Source organism: Capronia epimyces, assembly GCF_000585565.1.
Source record: "Capronia epimyces CBS 606.96 chromosome Unknown aczIQ-supercont1.1, whole genome shotgun sequence".
In the NCBI taxonomy this organism is placed as follows: Eukaryota; Fungi; Ascomycota; class Eurotiomycetes; order Chaetothyriales; family Herpotrichiellaceae; genus Capronia; species Capronia epimyces.
The window spans coordinates 484,709-505,246 of NW_006912904.1; the positions used below are offsets into that span (position 1 = coordinate 484,709).

At 51.5% G+C, this 20,538-nt stretch overlaps 9 protein-coding genes across 9 annotated transcripts; 5 read left to right on the forward strand and 4 right to left on the reverse strand.

Moving 5' to 3' along the window:
- Positions 1-448: 448 nt before the first annotated feature.
- A1O3_00185 (uncharacterized protein) lies at positions 449-2,384 on the forward strand (the record flags this gene model as incomplete). The annotated part of the gene is made up of 7 exons (XM_007730335.1): positions 449-790; positions 856-1,079; positions 1,135-1,206; positions 1,269-1,453; positions 1,517-1,635; positions 1,695-2,012; positions 2,070-2,384. 7 exons carry the CDS (start codon positions 449-451, stop codon positions 2,382-2,384), a joined length of 1,575 nt encoding a protein of 524 aa, XP_007728525.1.
- An 877-nt stretch (positions 2,385-3,261) lies between these two features.
- On the forward strand, positions 3,262-4,696 carry A1O3_00186 (uncharacterized protein; the record flags this gene model as incomplete). The annotated part of the gene is made up of 2 exons (XM_007730336.1): positions 3,262-4,166; positions 4,234-4,696. 2 exons carry the CDS (start codon positions 3,262-3,264, stop codon positions 4,694-4,696), a joined length of 1,368 nt encoding a protein of 455 aa, XP_007728526.1.
- Positions 4,697-6,109: 1,413 nt separating this feature from the next.
- On the reverse strand, positions 6,110-6,907 carry A1O3_00187 (uncharacterized protein; the record flags this gene model as incomplete). Its single annotated transcript, XM_007730337.1, has 1 exon — positions 6,110-6,907. One exon carries the CDS (start codon positions 6,905-6,907, stop codon positions 6,110-6,112), a length of 798 nt encoding a protein of 265 aa, XP_007728527.1.
- A 923-nt stretch (positions 6,908-7,830) lies between these two features.
- A1O3_00188 (uncharacterized protein) lies at positions 7,831-9,535 on the reverse strand (the record flags this gene model as incomplete). The annotated part of the gene is made up of 5 exons (XM_007730338.1): positions 7,831-8,008; positions 8,073-8,223; positions 8,308-8,519; positions 8,579-9,296; positions 9,364-9,535. The coding sequence occupies 5 exons, from the start codon at positions 9,533-9,535 to the stop codon at positions 7,831-7,833; spliced, it is 1,431 nt and encodes a 476-aa protein (XP_007728528.1).
- A 1,004-nt stretch (positions 9,536-10,539) lies between these two features.
- On the forward strand, positions 10,540-12,430 carry A1O3_00189 (uncharacterized protein; the record flags this gene model as incomplete). Its single annotated transcript, XM_007730339.1, has 6 exons — positions 10,540-10,806; positions 10,859-11,035; positions 11,082-11,294; positions 11,349-11,476; positions 11,528-11,966; positions 12,032-12,430. 6 exons carry the CDS (start codon positions 10,540-10,542, stop codon positions 12,428-12,430), a joined length of 1,623 nt encoding a protein of 540 aa, XP_007728529.1.
- Positions 12,431-12,812: 382 nt separating this feature from the next.
- A1O3_00190 (uncharacterized protein) lies at positions 12,813-13,991 on the forward strand (the record flags this gene model as incomplete). The annotated part of the gene is made up of 2 exons (XM_007730340.1): positions 12,813-12,963; positions 13,027-13,991. 2 exons carry the CDS (start codon positions 12,813-12,815, stop codon positions 13,989-13,991), a joined length of 1,116 nt encoding a protein of 371 aa, XP_007728530.1.
- A 162-nt stretch (positions 13,992-14,153) lies between these two features.
- A1O3_00191 (uncharacterized protein) lies at positions 14,154-15,089 on the forward strand (the record flags this gene model as incomplete). Its single annotated transcript, XM_007730341.1, has 3 exons — positions 14,154-14,374; positions 14,450-14,660; positions 14,745-15,089. The coding sequence occupies 3 exons, from the start codon at positions 14,154-14,156 to the stop codon at positions 15,087-15,089; spliced, it is 777 nt and encodes a 258-aa protein (XP_007728531.1).
- A 1,208-nt stretch (positions 15,090-16,297) lies between these two features.
- On the reverse strand, positions 16,298-18,055 carry A1O3_00192 (uncharacterized protein; the record flags this gene model as incomplete). Its single annotated transcript, XM_007730342.1, has 1 exon — positions 16,298-18,055. The coding sequence occupies one exon, from the start codon at positions 18,053-18,055 to the stop codon at positions 16,298-16,300; it is 1,758 nt and encodes a 585-aa protein (XP_007728532.1).
- Positions 18,056-18,441: 386 nt separating this feature from the next.
- A1O3_00193 (thiazole biosynthetic enzyme, mitochondrial) lies at positions 18,442-19,510 on the reverse strand (the record flags this gene model as incomplete). Its single annotated transcript, XM_007730343.1, has 2 exons — positions 18,442-18,766; positions 18,828-19,510. 2 exons carry the CDS (start codon positions 19,508-19,510, stop codon positions 18,442-18,444), a joined length of 1,008 nt encoding a protein of 335 aa, XP_007728533.1.
- Positions 19,511-20,538: the final 1,028 nt, after the last annotated feature.

Consider the following 20,538-nt stretch of genomic DNA (forward strand, 5'->3'; position numbering starts at 1 on the left):
CCTCAGCGATCACATCAACCGAATAGCTAGGTACCATCGGTATCCTTGTTGCTCGCCTCGTCGCATCAGACAGCAAGTCTCCTATCAGACTTCAATAATCCGACACACTAGAGCTTCGATGTATCACATGGACAATTGCAGCATACATCCCGAGAACATACCATGTTTCTAGAGCCTGCTTGGTCTTTAGACTTTGACACACTCTCTCCAAGCCAGCAGCATGGCTATCAGTCGGCCTTGAACTCCGCAATTGGAATTTTTTCCCTATCATCGGATCTCCTGACCGACGCCACAGCCATCTCTGGGCACATTAGATGAGCCAGGATAGCGTCTGCCGAGCTTGGATTTAAAAACACCATAAGAGCACGTCTGAATATACAGCTGAAGCGACGCAGAACTCGAGCACAAGCACCCTCCTCACTCTGGCCAGTTATTCGATCGTTGCACCATGTCTGAACATGTCACGATGAAGAAATCTACTGAAATGCCCATTCAACAAACGTTCAGCAACGAGGTGGGGGAGATCACGAAGGCCGATGCTGAGGATCTCTCTAGATATGACATCGCCACCAGCTATGCGGACAGATTCCAAGACGGCGAGGGCTACACCAAGCAGGAGGCTCGGCGCCTGCGCTGGAAACTCGACTATCGCTTGATTCCTATTCTCTTTATGAATGTGCTACTCCCGGCATATGACAAGAACTCCCATGCCTTGGCAGCCATTTATGGGATGAAGACCGATCTGAAGATGAAAGGCAGTATGTATTCATGGGTCAGCAGCATTTTCTACGTATGTTTGTCCTGGAATGGAAGTTCCCTCGTCGTTCTACCAGTCTACTGACCTTGCACCTACAGTTCGGCTATTTGCTCTGGTGTTTTCCCTCGAGTAGTATGCTCCAAAAGCTGCGCGTGGCAAAGACCATTGCGGTGGTCCAGTTCCTGTGGGGTATAGTCCTCATTGGGTCCGCATTTGTCAAGACCTGGGGTCAGTTGATGGCCTGTCGTTTCATTCTTGGTGCATTGGAGGCACCAGTGCTTCCGGGAAATATGCTCATTCTTTCAATGTGGTACACACGACCGTGCGTCTTTTCCCTTGCCGTATGCTAGGCCTCACGAGCGCTAAGAATATTACAGAGAACAAACACTTCGGTATGGGCTCATGTACACCGGGCTGTCGTCCATCCCAAAAGGTCTGATCGGATGGGGGTAAGTCAAGCATCAAATCTCACCATGTGAACAAGCATCTGACCCAAATACCCCCATAACAGTGTTGGAGGTAGCGGTTCGGGCACTCTCAAGATATGGCAGATCTTGTTCCTCATTGCAGGCGGCATAACCGTCGTTTGGTCGTTGGTCGTGGGAATATTCCTGCCAGACAATCAAGTAACTGCTAAATTTCTTGACGAAAAAGAAAAGGCGATTGCAGTTGATCGCGTCCGTGCCAACCAAACAGGTACGGAAGACATCCAGAGGTGCAATCCCCTCGCTACCAAGTGTTGCTGACGTTCGGTTCAAGGCGTTGAAAACAAGAAGTTCAAAAAAGAGCAAATGATCGAAGCCTTTCTGGACATACGGGTTTGGCTCATGTTCTGCTTCAACCTCTGCATCAGCATTCCCAACGGCGGCATGACCAACGTAAGTGAAAAGATTCATCACCGACGCATTTTGAGCTCTAACATGAAACCCAACAATAGTTCTCAACCCTGATTATCAAAGGCTTAGGCTGGAGTTCTCGCCAGTCATCGTTACTCCTGATGCCGGCTGGTGTCGTTCAGACAGCATCGAGCTATTTCTGCAACGGCGGTGTATTTCTCGCCATCAAATACTTCCCACAATATCAATTCCGCGGAATTTTCACCCTTATCGGCATCATCATCGGCCTGATCGCATCGGTCTTCCTATACACATTGCCACTTGATGCTCTGCACGGTCGTCTAGCAGCACTATTCATGTCCTACTTCTACCTGGGTCCGTATATTGTGGGTTTGAGTTTGGTCGGCGCCAATACTGCGGTAAGCTCGCCTTAGTTGCCAGCCATCCTTCTTTTCTCTAACCCTCGTTTGTTACAGGGGCATACGAAAAAGGTCACGGTCAACGCGCTCATGTTCATATCCTACTGTGTCTCCAACATTATTGGGCCTCAGTTTTTCCTGGATGATCAAGCACCCCTCTATCCTTTGGGAATGGGTGCTATCCTCGGCTCCTACGTGCTGTCCTTTTTCTTCATCATTTTTTATATGCTTGTGTGTTGGAGAGCAAACAAGAGTCGTGACGCGCGAGACGCGGCAGGTGGAGAGGTCAATCATCGTGATACTGATTTCAAGGATCTGACCGACAAGCAAAATATCGTGAGTGCTCCTTTGGACTCTCTATCTGACTTCTAGTAACTTTGTTTCAACAGCATTTCCGATATGTCTATTGAGTGGCACGCTTGTCAAGATTAGCCGTTTGTGGTGTGAGAAATGTGTTGGGGACGAGTTTTCGGGACGAGTAGTTTGGGAAGCCGGATGACGACCTGGAAACGTGGTGGCCTCTAGGTCTGGAGATAGTGGTGTTTCATTCGATCGCTGTTTGGGGGGATCCAATGTGGCTCAGACAATGTGAAATAGAACTTCGAGTCATAGTCAACAAGAAAACTCAAGGACTGCACGCTACAGTGTTCGCTAGCAAGTCACTGTTCTATGCCCAGCAATCATAAACGACTCCTGTGCTTCGTATCACACCTTGAATGGCCTGACACCTTCTCGCAACATCGGAATATTCAGCCGAAACCTATTTAGATGGTCGTACGTATGCAGCGTCAGACCCTCGCTACAGTGGACTGAGGGCTCACTTCTCAATCAATCGCTTGTACAGCCCTGAGGCAGAACTGTTCGATATCAAGCGACCATCAAAACCTTGGGTCTAGACTCGCGACTTTTGCCACGAATACCGGTCGCTGTCCGGGGAATCACGTCTCCAAAGTTTAAGATAGTATTTTGATGCATCAAGATCCTATCATGGCCAGTTTCGGACACCTGACTCCGACAAAATACCAAGTCCGACGATTTCTTCTGCCACTCCGGCAGGTTCATCGGTCCAAGGCTTGTACTGATCTCCACTTTCAACCTGAGACTACAATTTCGCCCATATTGGTAGAAATAAAATTCAAAGGTTTGCCAGAAAGATGTCTCTCGCTATTGCAAGGTGCAAGACAGCAGACATCGATCTGATTCTGAACCAAAGTCTCGTCGCACTTCTGATTTATTTTCCACTCCGAGAATGAGAGATATACCACTACCCCATATCAATCTTCAAAAAGGTTGGCCATCTCGTCGTCTGATACCGAGAGAACATGTCCAAGCCGCTGCTGAAGCAACATTGACGGACCCGGACCGAGGAATCGACGCCCTTCTCTACGGACCCAATAAAGGAGACCCTGCACTTCGGGAACGATGTGCTGAATGGCTGTCAGGCCTCTACGGTCTTTCGGTGGTGCCTGAGCGCATCTGCATTACAGCTGGGGCGTCTGCGAACCTGGCCAGCATCATGCAGGCCTTTTCCGACCCCGTGTACACGCGCCGAGTGTGGATGGCCGAGCCGACGTACTTTTTGGCATGCACCATCTTCGAAGACGCAGGGTTCCAAGGTCGAATGGAAGGAGTGCCAGAGGACGATGAAGGTCTCGATGTCGAATGGCTGCGCAGCCATATAGAATCAGTCGATGCTGAGACCAAGGCAAACACTGAAACGGAAGCTTCCCCACAAGCCTACAAGACAATTCCTACGTACCGCAAGCTATACCGCCATATCATTTACTGCGTTCCGACTTTCAGCAATCCGAGAGGCCGAAGCTACACGATCAAGAGGCGAGAGGAATTGGTTCGTCTGGCTCGCCAGGTAGATGCACTCCTCATCACTGATGACTGCTACGACTTCCTGCTATGGGATGTTCAAGACCCCGGCCCCTCCTCTGAGATCAGAGAGCCACAGTCACGGTCGATCAATGAGCAGCGCAAACTTCACCCTCCTCCCCGGTTGACCGACATTGACCGAATCTTACCAGGAGGGGATGAAGTCTGGGGCAATGCGGTCAGTAACGCGTCCTTCTCCAAAGTGATTGGGCCCGGAATGCGATGTGGATGGGCTGAGGCAACGCCGCAATTCATCATTCGATTGAATCAAACGTAAGTCTGAGGCAGGATCCGAAAAAGCCTCCAAGTTGACGCGTGGCTGATTCTGGATTTCCCACAGAGGAAGCATTCTTTCCGGAGGAGCTCCAGCACAATTCGCGTCCACAGTGATCGAGCACGTCTTAAGAACCGGCCGGCTTGAAGATCATCTCGTCAATACACTGATTCCAACCTACCGTACGAGGGCTGCCCGGTTACGTCGAGCTGTTCAGCAGACCCTTGGCCCGATGGGTGTGACGATTGACAGCGACAACGGCACCGACGGGATCATCGGTGGCTTCTTTCTGTATATTACATTACCTGTCGAGTTCAACGTGGACAACCTGGCCGAGCTCGCCTTGGACAAGTACAATTTGCGAGTATTGGCAGGAGCCCGGATGGCGGTGAAAGGCAGCAAGCATCTGTCATCCATAGTCAGCCAAGGGATCAGACTCAGTTGGTCCTGGGAAGAGGAGGAACAGATCGTCCAAGGCATCGCGAGGCTTGCAAAAGCCATGAATGATCCAGAGCTAGTGAAGAACTAGAGTGGCTGACGGCGCTGTATGTACCGAGGCAGTTATGCGACAGAAGATGCATTCGGAGGGCCTGAGCCTGTTCTGCCTGCAGAGTTACAAACCGAACAGTGGCCCAGTCAAGTATGGTCTGGAGCGACCAATATCATCATCGAACTTGATCACCAACACCATCATCGAACTTGATCCCGATCTTTATAGGGTAACGATGGGTCCAGCTTTTATGGAATGTTGGCTCTGAAAAATGTATTCCGTCGAAAAAAGCAGATATGTGTCGAAAAAGCAGACACGTTGAAACCATGGATTTCTAGTGAGCGCTCAGGTGCCTGACCACCAAGATGGTTAACATACATTCAACGATTGCCATGCCAATCTCTTTGTCGCCGAACCGAACAAAGTCTCGACTTTGGCACTGCACGCTCTAGATGACTGTCGACGCAGATGCAAAGCCGATGCTCACTCTCCGACCATTTATCTTCTCCACATCCGGGACCCTGGTAACGATGAATGTCCACGTCTCGGACCCTGGTAACAATGAATGGTTCAGCCAACGGGCTTGAAAGATAAGTTCCTGTCATAGGATTCGCACATACTCATAGCATAACGATAATGAGCAGTAGCCGACGGCCCTTGATCGAACATCGAACATTGGCATGCTGATACGTAGCCAACCCAGTGAGTGCTATCTTAACCGTCGGAATAAGGTATTGCTCAAGGACCCACGCGTCGGAGTTAACGTCCTAGCGTCGACCCACCAGCCCCGAAAGGTACGAGTGTGTGTGTCGAAGTGTGTGCCTGGAGAGGTTCCCCCCCCCCCCCCCCCCGCACCCGGGCCCCCATCGGACTAGCAACGGTTCCCGACAACGCGCCTATTGTCCATTGTGCTAACAAGAGGCAAATATTCGGACTGGCTGTTTGAGCCTTGCTGGATCAGATTGATAAGAGTTCGAATCAACGGCCTTCCGGGAATCCAATGACATTTAGAATTTCTAGGAGCAAGACATCCAGAAACGTCGTCGACAAGAATGGGAATGACTGATACGTCATACCACGACCTTGGTGTGGGGGACTAGCTGTACCTCGGGGGGCACTGGGACAGTGGAAGCGTACGATGACCACTGAATTTCCACATTGAATAAGAATCTAATCTATGGGATACTCATCTCTCCTGAGAATGCCTGTTCCGTTCTACCTTCTTATGGCAATGCAGTGCAGAGATTATTGTGTGCCGGTATTGTTATGGCCCAATCCAGCCACACTTGCCATGACAAGCGAGCGCCCCTGTCTTCACCTGTGCCGTGCATCTTGCTCTTCGGGAGTTGGGCTTTCCCCTACATTCGGTACTCTTTGTTGTCCAGAGGAACCTAACGAAGGCTCTTCCATCCAGGACCCTATATCGATCCAACCGCCCCGATAGCCAATGCCTCAGTTCTTCATCTTCTGGAGAAAGTCTTCCGAGTATGTGGTGATGGCATCGTTGTATTCCTCTCGGTGCTTGGCCAGATATCCCGGAACTTCCTTGACCCTGTTGTAAGCACTGGGCACAGGTTCACCAAGTGTTTCAGTCACTGGCACATAGCCGGTCCAGACTCTGTTAAGAAGATCTTCATTCTCCATATCTTCCTTGTCATCGCCGGGTACTTTGTTCCTGACTTTCCCACTCCCCGTTTTAATCGTGACCCGGAGAATCGCTGTGGACGAGATATCGGCCTTTGTGGGAGGTAGTCTGGTATTGTCCCACCGACCCTGGACGACCTTGTCGGTGATGATGGTCATGCCATACAAGACCTCTTGCGGGTCCGTCACGACATTCGCGTAGCCGAACAGGCAGGCAGAGCGGTAGTTCATAGAGTGGTGGAAACCTGAGAGCGCCAGGACCAGACCGTCGACGCGATTGGCCGCGATGCAGACTGGAAGGCCAGGCTTGCCTTCGCTCTGCGCTTTGCGCACAAGATTGTTCATCCGGTTCGACACGTAGCCGTGGAGGTAGCAATCAAGCGGCTCATCGAGGCCCGAGCTGGGGTTATCGAACGATCCCATGGCCCCGATCATGGGCAGAATCGCAGGAAACTCGTCCTCCGGACTAGGCGTAAATGACACATCCAGCACCAAACTGGTCTGAATGATGGAATGCACGAGCCCCAACTCATATTTCCCGCGTTCCAAGCCAGCACGCTTCACCGTGTTTAGCGGTCCTTTAGGGTATTCCAGAGTCCGGCCCATTTTTGGGGGAGGTTGTTGATGTTTTGGATTCGCCGCACGTTCTAAAAGAGGCCCGTAAAGAGACTGTGGCCGGTGGGGAGGAATTTCTTTCGATCAGAATGTATTTGGGTTAACTTCAACACAAAAGAGAAGATGGTATAACCGTGGGGGATCGATCCTATTTATTGCATAAGAGGCTGTTGCTGCTTTCCAAGTGTGGAGCGGTTTTCTGGAGCCAATGCGAGCTTCTGGAATGTCATCTCCTGGTAAAGGTAATGAGTCACTTGGGTAAAGAACGGCGTGGATGATCCGTCGAGGTGTCGGAGTTATTGTGCGCAAGGACGATCTCTCGGAAGACGACTGTTGTTTGACGTCGGCCGAATGCAGCTATCGGAGCCCATCCCATCGGAGATTGTCGCCGCTCATCTACAGCGAGGAAACTTTGCGCGGAGGAAGCCTCTTCAGATGGTCTGCTTCTCTATCGCCTCCATCGTCCGATACTGGTGAATCCCAAATGTGAAACTTTCTATTGGTGTACGCTGGACAAGTTGGATGGAATCCATGGACTTCCAGGACTCCGTGCTCGGTCGCGCTTGTTTGAGACGGTATTGAAATTCTGTCCTAGATGAATACTAAAACTTGCAGAAAGTCGGTCAATGTTCTTGCATATATATCTTTCTTCGCTTCAACTCCGGTTTCAGCCAGAAAGGCTACTTGTCTCGCCCCATACCCAGTTCAATGGCCGAACTGTACCACTTCTATCAAAGGAACCGCCCTCCTAAAACATCCTTGGAGCCGCAGCATCTCGTCTACGTCAGCTTGCACTCTTGATCCCCAGCATCGCTTGCCCATACGGTCTGCACCAGCTCCCAAAATCGGTGCTTTGCCACCCACTGGCATCCTCCCGGAGAGACGCACCCTTGTCGTCCAAGCTTCATCCAAAGTCACAAGATATACTTGAAATCTAGGGCTCTATCACCCTCCTTGCCATTATCGGTGACACCCTCATCCAGAAGCTGCTGTTTTTTCATGTCTCGAGAGCGCCACAACACGTACAGGGCAACAATACCTGCCATTGCCATGGCTTCCATTCCAAGACTTACGGCATTTCCCAAAACATATCTAGTCAACCCCCGTGTTAGCATTGTAGACTCGCAGCAATGGATCAATAGCAAGCTTGACTGACCTTGGAGCTGTATCTGCAACGTAGATCTGGCCTGCAATAGCACCAGAAATATTACCGAAGGACAGGTAGAACGCAAGTCCAACTGCTCGCTTGTAATCCGGCTTCAGGTTATTCGACAACCAGCTCATCAAGAGCGTGTTGTAAGCATACACTAAATGCACCGTGTGTTAGGGTATTTGACCGGCTTGGGGCCCGAGACCTACGTTTTCGAACGGGGGAGGGGGGAGGAACTTACGCGTGCCAACGAGGTACATGGCAAAGTACCCAGCCCCATGATTCGTTGTCCCAATTGCAATGGCATAACCACAGATGACCGGTAAGGGAACGAAGAATGCTACTATGGCACGCATTCCCAATCTATCGGACAGCCATGTGGCAAATGTGGTGGCGATCGTTGCCCAGATATAAACCGGAATGCTCAAGTAGTTGGCTTGCAATGAAGTATATCTGTAGAGCATAGGTCAGCAAGATTGCGTCTCGCAATCAGACTTGAGGAGGAGTCATACCCCTGGCCCTTGAGAATAGAAGGGAGAAATGTTCCGAAGCCGAAGAGGCAAACGCCAGCGCCGAATAAACTCACTGCCGCCAACCAGACCATAGGATCAACAGTTGCCATCCTGACATAGCGCCACTCGAATTTGTCATCGCCTTTATACACATGTTCGAGCTTCTTCCGCAGCTGCATCATGCTTTTCTCCTCTTCCGTAAGAAACCAGGCATCCTCCGCGGTGGTGGGAAGCGAAAACCAGCAGCAGCCGCAAACAACAATGGTGACGACCCCTTCAATAATGAAAAGCCATCGCCACGCTGCCAGACCTCGCTGCTCACCCATTTTCTGGATGCCATATGCAATTAGCCCACCGAAGGCTCCCGAAAGAGCGGCTGAGATATAGATCATTGCCATCCTCTTCGCCTGCTCTTTGCGGGGATACACCGTCGAAATGAAGAAGGCAATAGATGGTGAAATACCGGCCTCAAAGGCTCCGAGAAGGAGTCTACATGCCATGGCCTGGGAATAATTCTGAACGAAACCGTTGCCCAATGTGACGATGCCCCAGCATACAAATGCGACAGCAAGGACTTTGTTGACGCCAAACCTCTTTACACATGCTGCCCATGGTGTTTCGAAGACGACGTATGTGACATAGAAAAGGGTGACCAGGTTCGAGAATTCATTGCCTTTCAAGTGCAAGTCCTCCGCAAACCCAAAGACCTTGGCATTTCCTAAGAATCAAGGATCAGCTGGAGAACAAGACCCATGAGAGTGAGTGGGAATATGTTTGGCACCTACCAACGTTCGATCGATCAAGATAGGCGATGAGGTTCAGGATGAAAATCTGCGGTAGGAACCATCGGTCGAATTTGGCAATGACTCTTTTCTCCATGACTGGGTCGATGGAAGAGGCTACCGTCGCTTCATCGGGCGATGGATGACGCTCCAGTACCGGTTCTTCGATTTTCATCGTGTTGGTTGCTCTTTGGCTTCTTCTGTGTAGCAGTATTGGCACGATCAAGGCAAACAAAGAAAAGACTATATACCCTTGCTAATCACACTACGACTGAGAAAGACAGAGGTCCGTTGCATGGTGCGACCTCAGGACCCAACCTTATATTATATTGACCTGGAGTCTTATCAATAGCAACTATGCTTTCGGAGTAGGCATTGAGAGGTGTTGACAAGGCTTCAGGATAAGCAGGGGTTAGCAATCGTTCATTTGATTCCGAAGTCATATCATAGTTGCGTGTGCTGCCATCGGACCTTGACCAGCCATATTTCGTTCGCTCGATACTGTGCTGACCTCAGTCCGAGATAAGCCCTTAAGCCAACCGCCCAGGACAGCTGGAATCTAGATCACCTTGTCTGATAGCGTGGAAGGCAAGCTGGGCCAAGGCCGTTAAGGCCGATACTTGAATCAGCTCGTTGGCAGTATTCGGACTCCGCACTTCAATTCCAGACCCAGCTGGGAAGCACTCCACCTTGGTCAAGCGCTAGGGCGTAAGATCCGATGAGCCCCTAAGCCTCCTTGGTGCCTCTGTCAAAGCGACGCACCAATTTCTACGAGGCAGAGACCTTGATCCAGATCCAAATGCTATCAGCACACATGAAGCCGAAAACGTACAATGTATTCCCGAAGTGGACACCAAATTAGACCAGTCGCTCCAACTGTGTATCGCCTTTTCTGGCAATGCGAGTTGAATTCCGGCTGCTTTTGCAGAGTATATTTTTGGTGTCGGGTAGGATCCCAGTGCAAATCATGCACCCAGTCCTTCTCGCGCTATTGCCTGGCATGAGCCAGTCCGTTTGACTACTAGGAACACGCTTGAGCAGTCGGACAGAAAAAAACCCACCAGACCTGTCGGGCTTTGTCCTTCCCTTATTTCCAGAAGTGCATGTTAAAATAAACGAAAAGAAGGGATATATTCGCATCACCGCGGATGACACGTTGCACAGATCTTGCTCATCACGATGATTGAAAGAAATCCAATTTCCAAGGCAATTGCCATTCGAGACAAATCTCTCGCGGTGATAGAGCCGCCTCTGGACCTCGATCGACTGCCAGATCCACTGCCCCCGAACGTCACGCAGCTGCCCTACGACTTTCTCACTGATGAAGAGATCACGATTACATCTTTGGATGTGGATGAATTATTGGCAAGACTCCGAAATAAGCAGCTCTCTTGCGTCCAAGTTACCAAAGCATTTCTACGAAGGGCAGCACTAGCGCAGCAGCTGGTATTTCTAGCGACCTGGTTGACATGCCCAACCTTGCTAATCGAACGACCAGGTCAACTGTGTCACAGAGCTTCTTCCTGAAACTGCTCTGGAGCGAGCAAGATACCTTGACTCTCTCGACCAACCAATTGGCCCATTGCATGGGCTTCCGATTTCCCTCAAAGAGCATCATGGAATGCGCGGACGTTTGACAAACTGTGCCCTTGTTGCGTGTATTGACAACCAACCGGTACGTTTGCTCCTTCCACAAATGGTCGCGAACAAGAGAACTGAAGCCGATCAAGGACGAAGTAAGCGGGGTGAACGATGTTCTTTGGGAAGCAGGCGCGGTATTTCATGCGCGGACGACGCAACCTCAGTCTCTCATGCATCTTGAGACCTCCTCAAATATCTACGGCGTGACTCTTAACCCAAACAATCTGAAGCTCTCTCCGGGCGGTAGTTCTGGCGGGGAATCAGCGCTCATCAGGATGAGGGGCAGCATATTGGTAGAGCTCTTCTTCAGACTCCTCAAGCTCTCCAGAAGTCTAATTCCTTCCTAGGGTATCGGCGGAGACAGTGGGGGCTCGATCAGGGTACCAGCGGCAAACACGGGTATATATGGATTCAAACCAACCTCCGGACGCGTCACTCGACGAGGAACAGCAAGTGGCGTTCCTAGATCAAGCAGGTATGAAACGGGGTAGCCTGAAAGAGTCTTTGAACTGATGCATGGGTATAGTATAAATGGTTCACATGGACCTCTGTCTACCTCTCGATACGGATTAGAGCTGTTCATGTCGACTTACCTGAACTCACAACCTTGGTATAAAGATGTCACTTTGGTGCCACTGCCTTGGAGGGAAATAACGCTTCAAAAACACCTGAAAATTGCGATCATGTGGTCCGATGGAGTCGTGAACCCTCACCCACCCGTCCAACGGGCTTTACGCCAGGTTGCGACGATGCTCCAGAAGAACAAAGCTCAATTCACGGTGGTGGACTGGGAACCTCTGGAGCATGACCGGGGTTGGGAACTGACACAGTCCCTCTACTATGGCGACGGCGGTGCAGGATTGAAAAAGATACTGGCGGATGGAAATGAGGAGGCCCTTCCTCTGTCCAAGTGGATGCTGGAAAGCAAGAATGTACGAGCTCGCTCTCGTGAAGAGCTGAACCAGGTGAGCATCGAACTCTTCGCGCGTAGGCATGATGGCCACAAACTAATCACGGATTTTCTGTATAGCTTACGGCCGAAAGAGACAAGTACTGGCATACCTATAATGACCACTGGCAAGCCACCGGGGAGAAAGATGGGCATATTGTTGATGCTATCCTCTGCCCAGCAGGGCCTGGTGCTGCCCCGGCACATGGACATTCAAAGTATTGGAGCTACACGAGCCAGTGGAACCTACTTGACTACCCAGCTGCCGTTTTCCCGGTCACTGTGGTTGATCAGGCACTGGACCAGCCGGAGACGGACTACCAACCCATGAACTCAGAAGACAAGCGAAACCATGAGCTCTATGATCCGGGGACATACCGGGATGCTCCGGTAGGGCTTCAATTAGTCACTCGCCGATATGAGGATGAAAAATGTCTTGCAATTCTGGCAGCTATTGAACGAGTGATGGGACGCAAGTAAGGCTTTCGAAAGGTCCTTCATTTTGGTCTGATCAGCCGCGCCTCTTGTTAGAGAGAAGTGAGCAAAAGGATGGAGGATGGCATAGATAGTTCTTGTACGTATGAGTAAGCCTGGTTTCTCATCGTGATCGCGCTGGGAAGATGGGGAAGATGGCATCCCCCCCAAGATCGTCCATCTTATATGTTACTGCGCAGGTGTCGGTTCTCTATCCGCGCATAACTCCGGCCACCCTCTGCAGCCTTGCTTCTTATCTTTCACTTGTACAAATCAGGTCAATCTTTGACGGTCACGTGATCATGTCATTCCTATCAACATCATCATCGTGCTCCCAGCATGTCGTCCACGACAACTAGGCCTACTCAACATAAACAAGTCAGACAAGATGGCTTCTGCTGACTATGACAGACGGCCTGCCGATATTCGAGCCCGACAACGAAATCGAAAGAAAAAAGCCTGTCAAAGATGCAGGACGAGGAAGCAACGCTGTGATGGCAAGGAGCCGACTTGCCACAATTGTGCAACATCTGGCAGCGGTAAGTTATCACCGAGATCAACTTTCGAAACTCTATACGTGACACCGGCTTACTCTCACGCAGAATGTATCCCGGCGAAGAGGGATGAATTGGCGCTCTATCCCGTTGCCTACATCAACTCATTGTCGCAGCATGTCATGAACCTGGAATCCAGGCAAGGTCAGCAAAAGAGCCACAGAAACTTAGCTTCAAACACAGGCTTGACAAGTGGGCTGACATACGATGTGTACGTAGTACCCCAGGAGAATTTGGAGGCACCGGCCTCGCAGCCGTCGTTCAGCCCCCCTGCAGACAGGATCAACAACATTACGGCCTTTAACGACCCCAGTCTTATGGATATGAATTTCATGACTGCTTTCCCTTTCCAGAGTCCCCAGAATGACAACAATGACGTTCAAAATCCAACGTTCCCCGGTGGATTCGATCTCTCCCTCAATCTAACCCCTACCCGGACGTCCCCAGGACGGCGAACTACGTTGTCAATCCCATTGACGGAAGCGGCCAGTCACTTCCAGACCTACATTGACGTCATACATCCTCGCTATCCTGTTCTCACTGTTGAGGAATACGCTCAAGCTTACCTGGTCTGGAAGGAACGTGGACGTTCTGTCGATGACTTCCAGAAATCCTGGCATCTCTTCGTTGCAACCATGGTACGAGCAAGGCTGATGCCTCTGATTTTGGGTCAAGTTGTTGACATGATTTTACAGATCCTTGGTATCGGTTCACGCATTCACCAACCGTACAACAGCCGTGCCAGACGAGCCCAGCATGAAATGCTCATTTCACACATTGAATCCTCCGATGGCGAGATCTCCGACCCCGATATTTCGCCACTGTCTCGTCTACAAGCTAAGCTATTGAATTTGATATTTGTTCTCCTGGGTGATAGTACATCGCGACTCGTCCATGTCAGCGGGGTTGTCATGCGTTTCGCCACCCTACACCAGTTTCACCGACTCGAAGTTTCGGACCAGAAGGACGAGCTGGACGCAAAAGTTCGCGCTTGGTCGTGCATCTACACGTAAGTTCTTGAGCTAGCCCATCATCGCCCGCACAGAGCTAACATGGAGTGAACACTGAACAGTATCGATCGAATGATCAGTGCTACTCTTCGCATCCCTGTCTGCGTTTCAGAAGCCTTCATAAGCTCACCCTTGTATGATCATTGTTCTCCAACCTTGTTCACAATGCCTTGGCTGCCATGGCTCCAAGACTGCCCCGAATATGATCATGAAGTTGGGCTCGTCGACCTGAGCATGTTTATTCACATGTGCAAATTCCGTCACCTGCAGTCCAAGATAACGTGCGCTTCAGCACAGCTCAAACCCGAAGATTCCAAGCCATTCATCACATCCATGCTGGTTGAGATTAAGGATTGGGAAAGACAGTCGGAAGCTTTTGTCAGGGGGTAAGAAAGGCCAGATTGAGCGGTGCATGATGGAAGTTTGAAAGCCGGAGACTAATTCTTACTTGTGCTCTACAGAAAAGACGACGAAGAAGGGTATTTCAGCTCATTGTGGTTACGACGTGGCTGTGCTGTACTTGAAGTCCAACTGTATAGCATGTACGGCATCGTCACCGCCACCGCCACCGCCGCGGAAATGGTCGTAAGCCTCTTCAATGCCTGTTGTGCCACCTGCCATGCCTTTCGCAAGGTTCAGAAGAGTCATCAGCTGGCTCCGCAGTGGATTGATGTGAGTATACATCCGCCCCTTGGCTTTCTGGCGCCATCACGCCATTATGTTTATGTTATCAGGCTGACATGTCATCTCGGCCAGACCATTTTCGAGTTTCAAGCCGGTGTCACTCTCCTATATTTGATTTGGAGCAAGAATATTGCTAGTCAAGACTGGCAGGCTGCTGAGCGCGCAGTGCGCGATTGTCGGTCGACTCTCGTCATTCTGGCCACAGTGGCGCCCGTGGTCGAAAGCTTCATCAACTGTATCGATGCTTTGGTGACGATGGTTTTTAACGAGACTCAAAACGTGCCTGACACGGCCGAGAGGAAGGCAGGGTCGGAGCAGGAGTTACAAGAAGCCATGCAAAAGGCCATCGATGCCGGAGTCGCTCCTCACATTCGCGACATGCTACATGAAATGTCTAAGGGACGAGAGATTATATAAGTTGAATGTTGACGAGGCGAACGAGGACGAAAAACCCGCTAAGGTCGGACCCAAGGACCTGAAGAGCGAAACCGACGCACAGGGCGAAGCAGAAGGAGATCGTCACGGGCTTTGCATATTGGAGTCGTATCGCGCCCAGCTGGAGGATAAATTACCAGGCTGGTTGGGGCCTGGCGTGGTGCGATCCGAGTAAGCATATCGATGTAATCAAAAGAATCGAAACCTCCACCTCCGACGATATTACGAGCGAAAGAGAAACCTCAATTCGACGGTGTCAAACTTAGGCTTAGGGCACTAACTTAGGCATTACCAGCCTTGTGCTAAATTTAACCAGAAGGCGGGTTTAGACGTGTTATCTATACTATATAGTATACGTTCTCCCTGCGGCCCTTTGATAGAGGACATGGAACATTTCAACCTTCATTTGACAGACCGAGACTGCTAAGTTCATGCCGATTTTTATGAATAGCCACCTATACTGTGGAAGCCTGTTATAAGACGAGACATGGCTTTCCGGAGTAAGACCTGCACTTCTCTAGATGCCCACGACAACCGATCCTTTCAAATCGCCCTCAGGCATTTTCACTGCGGAGAGTATTACGCTATGTGGCATGCGATCGTTGGTCGGTTGTGAGAGTATTACGGTATATGGCATGCAATCGTTGGTCGGTTGTGATTTTGACCTTTATCTTGTCAAATGAGGGTTGAAATCTTCTATATTCTCTATCCAAGGGTCGTAGGGGGGAGCGCATACTATATAGTATAGTATAGATAGCACCTAAACCAGTCTTCTTGTCACGGTTGACCCGAATTGTTACACCACGACAGTCGCCAAGAAGGACAAAGTAACTAGTTCACTCGTGAACTAGCCACTTGGTGTATATAACCGTCACACTTCTGGTTAAAGAACAAGGCTGGGAATGCCTAAGTTTAGTGCCTAAGTTTGACATCTTTCGAGACTTGATGCATTAATTCCAATCTAGCCAAGGTATGCAAGACTTGATGCATCAATTCTAATCTATCTAGGGTATGCAACCCCCTCGGGCCAGGCTGTGTCTATGTCTATGTCTATGGTAGTTGACGCCTCGCTCAACTGTTACTTGTTCATGCATTCTTGTACGTTCTTGTAACAGATAGAACTGGCGCATCGCATATATACAGAATACAAAGCAAATAGCCATTTGTACGGAGTACTCCGTATCGTCGGCTCAGCTTATCTCTGTCTCCCTCGAGAGTGTGGGCGAGACGACACCGTCGTGGTCACGAACAGATCCAGCAGAAGCAGAGCCGCCCTCTTCTTCCTTGAGAATGTCGGGGGCTGTCCACCCGGTGCCGGCCTGGACCAGGAGGACGGCGACAGCCAGAAAGCCGCCGGCCAGGTACATTTTCTTGAAGGCGGTCTCATAACCGAGCATGGCGACCTCTCTATCCACGCCCTGGAGTCTCTGGACAAGGATGGGCGTGCCGAGCAGCTGCCGGATGAGCCGGGCTTTGCCGGTGATGCCACGGGCGTCGAATCCGTCTTGCAGCGATTGCTGCAGGGTACGGAGGAACAAGCCGCCCGAGATGGACGAGCCAAAGGATCCCGAGAGACTGCGGAACATGGCATTCAACGGGATGACGATGATGTGCGTGGCCGGATGGGTCAGATGTAGCACGTGCGCCAGGGAATAGTTCAGCAGCGCGCCGGCAATGAATCCGTTGAAAAACAAGACCACGAGGTCGACGTAGATGTTGGAGTCGGGCGTCGAGATCCACGAAACCGTAAACATGGACAGGCTGAACAGGCCGAACGCCACCAGACACGAAATGTAGAATGACATGGACCGCCGGATGTGTAGCCACCCGGCCAACAAGCCACCGATCCCAAACCCCAGGTTCGTGGGGATCAGTGTGAGTCCCGCGCTGGCTTGGGACCAGCCTCGCAGTGTGAGCACATAGGTCGGGGTGTAGAACAGCACGCCCCAGCGGGCCATCATGACCCCGACGGTGGCAATGCCGGAGAGGAGATTGCCTCGGGATCGCAGCACCGCGGTCGGCACAATGGGCTCCTGCGCCCACTTGGCTTCGACTAGGACGAACAAGATGAGAGACGTCACCGATAGGATGATGGGGGTGACCTTGATTTCCGGCGAGGATAAGCTGTAGAGCAGAAGAACCACGGCTGCAATCAGCGTGATGATCCCCAAGTAATCAATCTGTGACAGCTTCTGGGCAAGCGATGTCTGGTCAGCCGGGCCAGGAGACGTCTTGGTCCGATCCCGAGGCCGAGGGATGGCAAAGAAGGCCAGGGTTGCGACCGACAAGGAGAAGGGGATCTGGAGCCAGAAGACAGCTCGCCATCCGACCAGTGGTTCGAGAGCGCCGGCGACGATGGCACCACATGCCACGCCGACGGTATATCCCGTGTTGATACATCCAAAGAAAAGCCCTCTTCGTCGCACACTAGTCAGCTCCGTCACCAGGATGAAGGCCACCGGGGTGATAGAGGCACTTCCGACACCCGCCACGGCCCGACCGACCAGGAACACCGCGAGCGATCTGGCCTGAGACGTGATCAGCAGGCCACATGCCTGCACGACGATGGAGGCGAGGAGATAGACTCGCGGGGTGAAGATGGCCATGATCCGACCCGCGATCGGGGTGATGCTGGTGACGGCGATGAGATAGATCGAGGTAAACCAGGTCACCTCGGTCGACGCATCGAGATCGATCGCAATGGGCGACTGAATCGTGGTGATGAGGGACACATTGCTGGTCAGGATGAAGATCAAGACCCAGACTGAAATGCATACTAAGCTGCCCCGGACCGCTGAAAGCTTCTCGGCGACCCCCGGAGACGTCGACGTCGACGACCGACGCAGCAGTTCTCTCGCCTCCTCATCCGATGTTGCCGTGGCTGCGTCGGAAGAGGAGGGCGTCGATATCAGTGGCGTCCTCTCCGTAGTCCCTGTTTTCCCGGCCATGATGATCCCTGCTGCCCGATCCGAGATATTCGAAAGACTGACATGGATGCTGAAATTGTATACCAATGACAAATAGGTAGCTGGTTAGTTTGACGCAGGATGGATATATTAATTGCTAATACTGGGTCGCAATGATGCCTTCCCGAAACGGCAACTTACACGAGGCAAAGCCCAATGGAGGTTACAGCACGCAATACGGAGTACGAAGGTGATTCCAAAACACTGAAATATACGGTTATGTAGGGAAAATGTGAATCAAGCCTCGGGTTGTATGACTACGTAGTAGTTGCGACGACTTGTTAAAGGAATGGCAGCTGGGCAGTCCCAGTTCAGTACGACGATGCAGCAGGGCAACACTTCAACACCTCAGCATCTCAGCATCTCGACTACTCTGCGCATTCGGCCTTGCGGGTCTCGAACACCTTGAGCGCCTCCTCAGCAGCCTTGACACCGCTCAAGACCATGGCCCCAAAGGTAGGTCCCATGCGGTTGGCGCCGTCAAGCTCACTGAGTTCCATGCCTCCCATGATCAGACCGGGAGAGACCTCACGAGTGCCCTTGACAATGGCATCCTCTGCACGGTTCATGTCGAGCGCACGCATACCACCCAATTTCTCAATGGCGTTCATGCTGACCAGACGTTTGGCGCAGAAGGCTCCGAAGGGACCATCGTGGCCGGTGGTACTGATCACGAGCGGGGCGTTGATGGTGCTAGAGACAATGCGTCAGTGTTTGGTCTGCAGTCAAGGTCTGTCGACCAGGTCAGACTCACTTGGGATCCATGCAGCTGTGGTTGTCGTGGTGCAAGGTGACCAGAGTCCAGTTGGTCACCACACCCACCACTCTGACTCCTCCGTCCGCAGCCGGACGAGTCACCAAGTCTTCGACGCAGGTGGCGTTGAACAGCTTGACGTTGGGCATGGCCAGAACCTTGCTCATCAAGGTGCTCATGAACAATGCCGCGTGCTTGACCACAACATAGTTGCCCTCGTCTTCGTAGGGGACGCCAATGTCGTTCAAGAATTCCTCGGCCGGCTTGCGCAACACCATGGCGGAGAAGAGTTGCCCGCCGAGCCAGCAGCCGCCACCGGGCGACACGGAAGCCTCGATGATGGCGATCTTGAGGTCTGGACGGGCCTTTGCCAGAGTGTAGGCGGTGGAAAGCCCACAAGAGCCGGCACCGACAATGACCACGTCCGATTCGGCGTACCGGTCGAGGTCGGCAAAGTAGCGGCGAGTCATGGCTCGAGAGACCTGAGACTCGCGGATGGGAGCGAATTTGAAAGCATCCCATTTGCCGCCGAAGTCGTCCAAAAGCTTGGTGTGCGTGCCATTGTCGTTGGCATTGGCATTGCCGTTGAGAGTCAATTTCTTGATCTCGGGCACGCCCTTCAGTTCTTTGGTGGCAGCGAATCCGCCTTCAAAGTCATTGTAGGTGGCGATAGGTGGCGACATTGTGAGAGACCTGCATTGCGTTAGGAGAATGGTTCCATGGGCAACCTGGAAGAGGGAGAAGAGCATGATCCTTCCGCTGGTATTATCCAGAGTCAAGTTCAACCGTATAGTCTCAGAACGCACTTCCACAATCCAGGAGGGCCATCTCCCGTCCAGCGTCCAGCATCCAGCCATGGATATGGGGATACATCATGGACGGGTTGGATGGCAGACTCCTGGCAGGAAGCTGCGAACACCGGTTCATGCACAGACACTCCTAGTGTCAAAAGTACCTTGACCATGATAACTCTCAACCGAGCGATGGGATGACATGACGTCCTCCATCTTTTGGAGTGAGCTTTACTTGGTGCGGTTCCAACAGACCTGAACAAGTCAGCATGGTGGTATTTGAGAGGTCTGGAGAGGGAACTACGTGAAGAATTGTCGAAACAGAGATGTTGTCGAGGTGACTGGGTGAGATGCGAAGTCAGTAGGCGGCAGACGGCTATGTTTCTGAGAAAAAGGTCCAGAGAAACAGTAAAACAGAGAAACATAAGCAGAGCTGTCAGGGAGGGCCACGCCCTTTATATAGGTCTTTGATTGCACCATCCTCCGTGTTGAATAGTGGCACTGGCCGGAAAAGTGCGCGAGACAAAGAGGGGTGGAGGGGTGGAGGGGCCGAGGGGTTCCGTGGGCTGTGGGTTGTTGGTTCTTCGTCAGTTGATACTCGTACAGCCCACCTCTGAGCCCTGAAGCCTGAAGTCCTGTCATCATCGAAGATGCTCGAGCTCGAGGGCAATGGAAGGATGCGATAAACGCTGTTCCGCTCCAATGGCTCTCAGCCCTTGCCTGTACCTCTCCTCCAATGTGTGTGAAAGGATGAGGATGGGCTCAGGGTCGAGTTTGATAAGAGCTGCATCGCCCCAGTTTTCTCCTCCTGGCGTTGAAGAGAGAGAAAGATCTTTCCCCTTTCCAGTACCAGACGTCCCATGTCCTATCGGTGAGCAATAAGATATCAATATCCATATCAAGGCTGCCCTTGAGTGATT